Genomic DNA, 569 nt, shown 5'->3' on the forward strand with positions numbered 1-569 from the left:
AAATGCTTCTTCTCATAGCCTCACTTCCTAACCTCGCCACTACCATGCTTCCTTTCTTCGATCTACCAGCTTCTATTTTCCTTACGTCCTCCAATTTCACTTTCCCTCCTATCCCCTCTAGTATTTCCTCCACTCTTTTCTCTAACTCCCTTTCTCCTCCCTTTATTCCTTTTATCAGAATGTTCCTTCTCCTCTCTCCCCTTTCCTTCATTTCCCATCTTCTTTCCAATTCCTTCATTTCCTTCCTTCCATTCCCTTTCCTTCCATTCCACATTCTTATTCGTTTCCTTTCCACTTTCTATCACTCCTCGTTCAACCTCTCTTTCTTTTCCCCTCCTTATTTTCCTCCCTTCCAATTCTCGTTCTATTTTTTCTATTTTTGCCTTCAACTCTTCCCTCTCCTTTTTCCAAGTCTCCTCCCTCATGCCTAATTCCTCTCTTAACCTTTCTACTTCCCTTCTTAGCTCCTCCTTTTGTTCCTCCGCTACTTTCCTTACTTCCTCTTTAATCCCTCTCAATCCTTCTCTCATCTCCCCTTTCATCTCCTCCCTCCATTCCTTAAACATCAA

The 569-nt window shown here is 42.5% G+C and overlaps 1 protein-coding gene across 1 annotated transcript; it reads right to left on the reverse strand.

Annotated features, from left to right (window-relative positions):
• Positions 1 to 62: 62 nt before the first annotated feature.
• LOC105460409 (myb-like protein X) lies at positions 63 to 530 on the reverse strand. Its single transcript, XM_011706853.1, has one exon. The coding sequence runs from the start codon at positions 528 to 530 to the stop codon at positions 63 to 65; it is 468 nt and encodes a 155-aa protein (XP_011705155.1).
• Between the last annotated feature and the right edge of the window lie 39 nt (positions 531 to 569).

The sequence above is a fragment of the Wasmannia auropunctata genome, unplaced genomic scaffold (assembly GCF_000956235.1).
Source record: "Wasmannia auropunctata unplaced genomic scaffold, wasmannia.A_1.0 LD322487.1, whole genome shotgun sequence".
NCBI classification, from domain to species: Eukaryota; Metazoa; Arthropoda; class Insecta; order Hymenoptera; family Formicidae; genus Wasmannia; species Wasmannia auropunctata.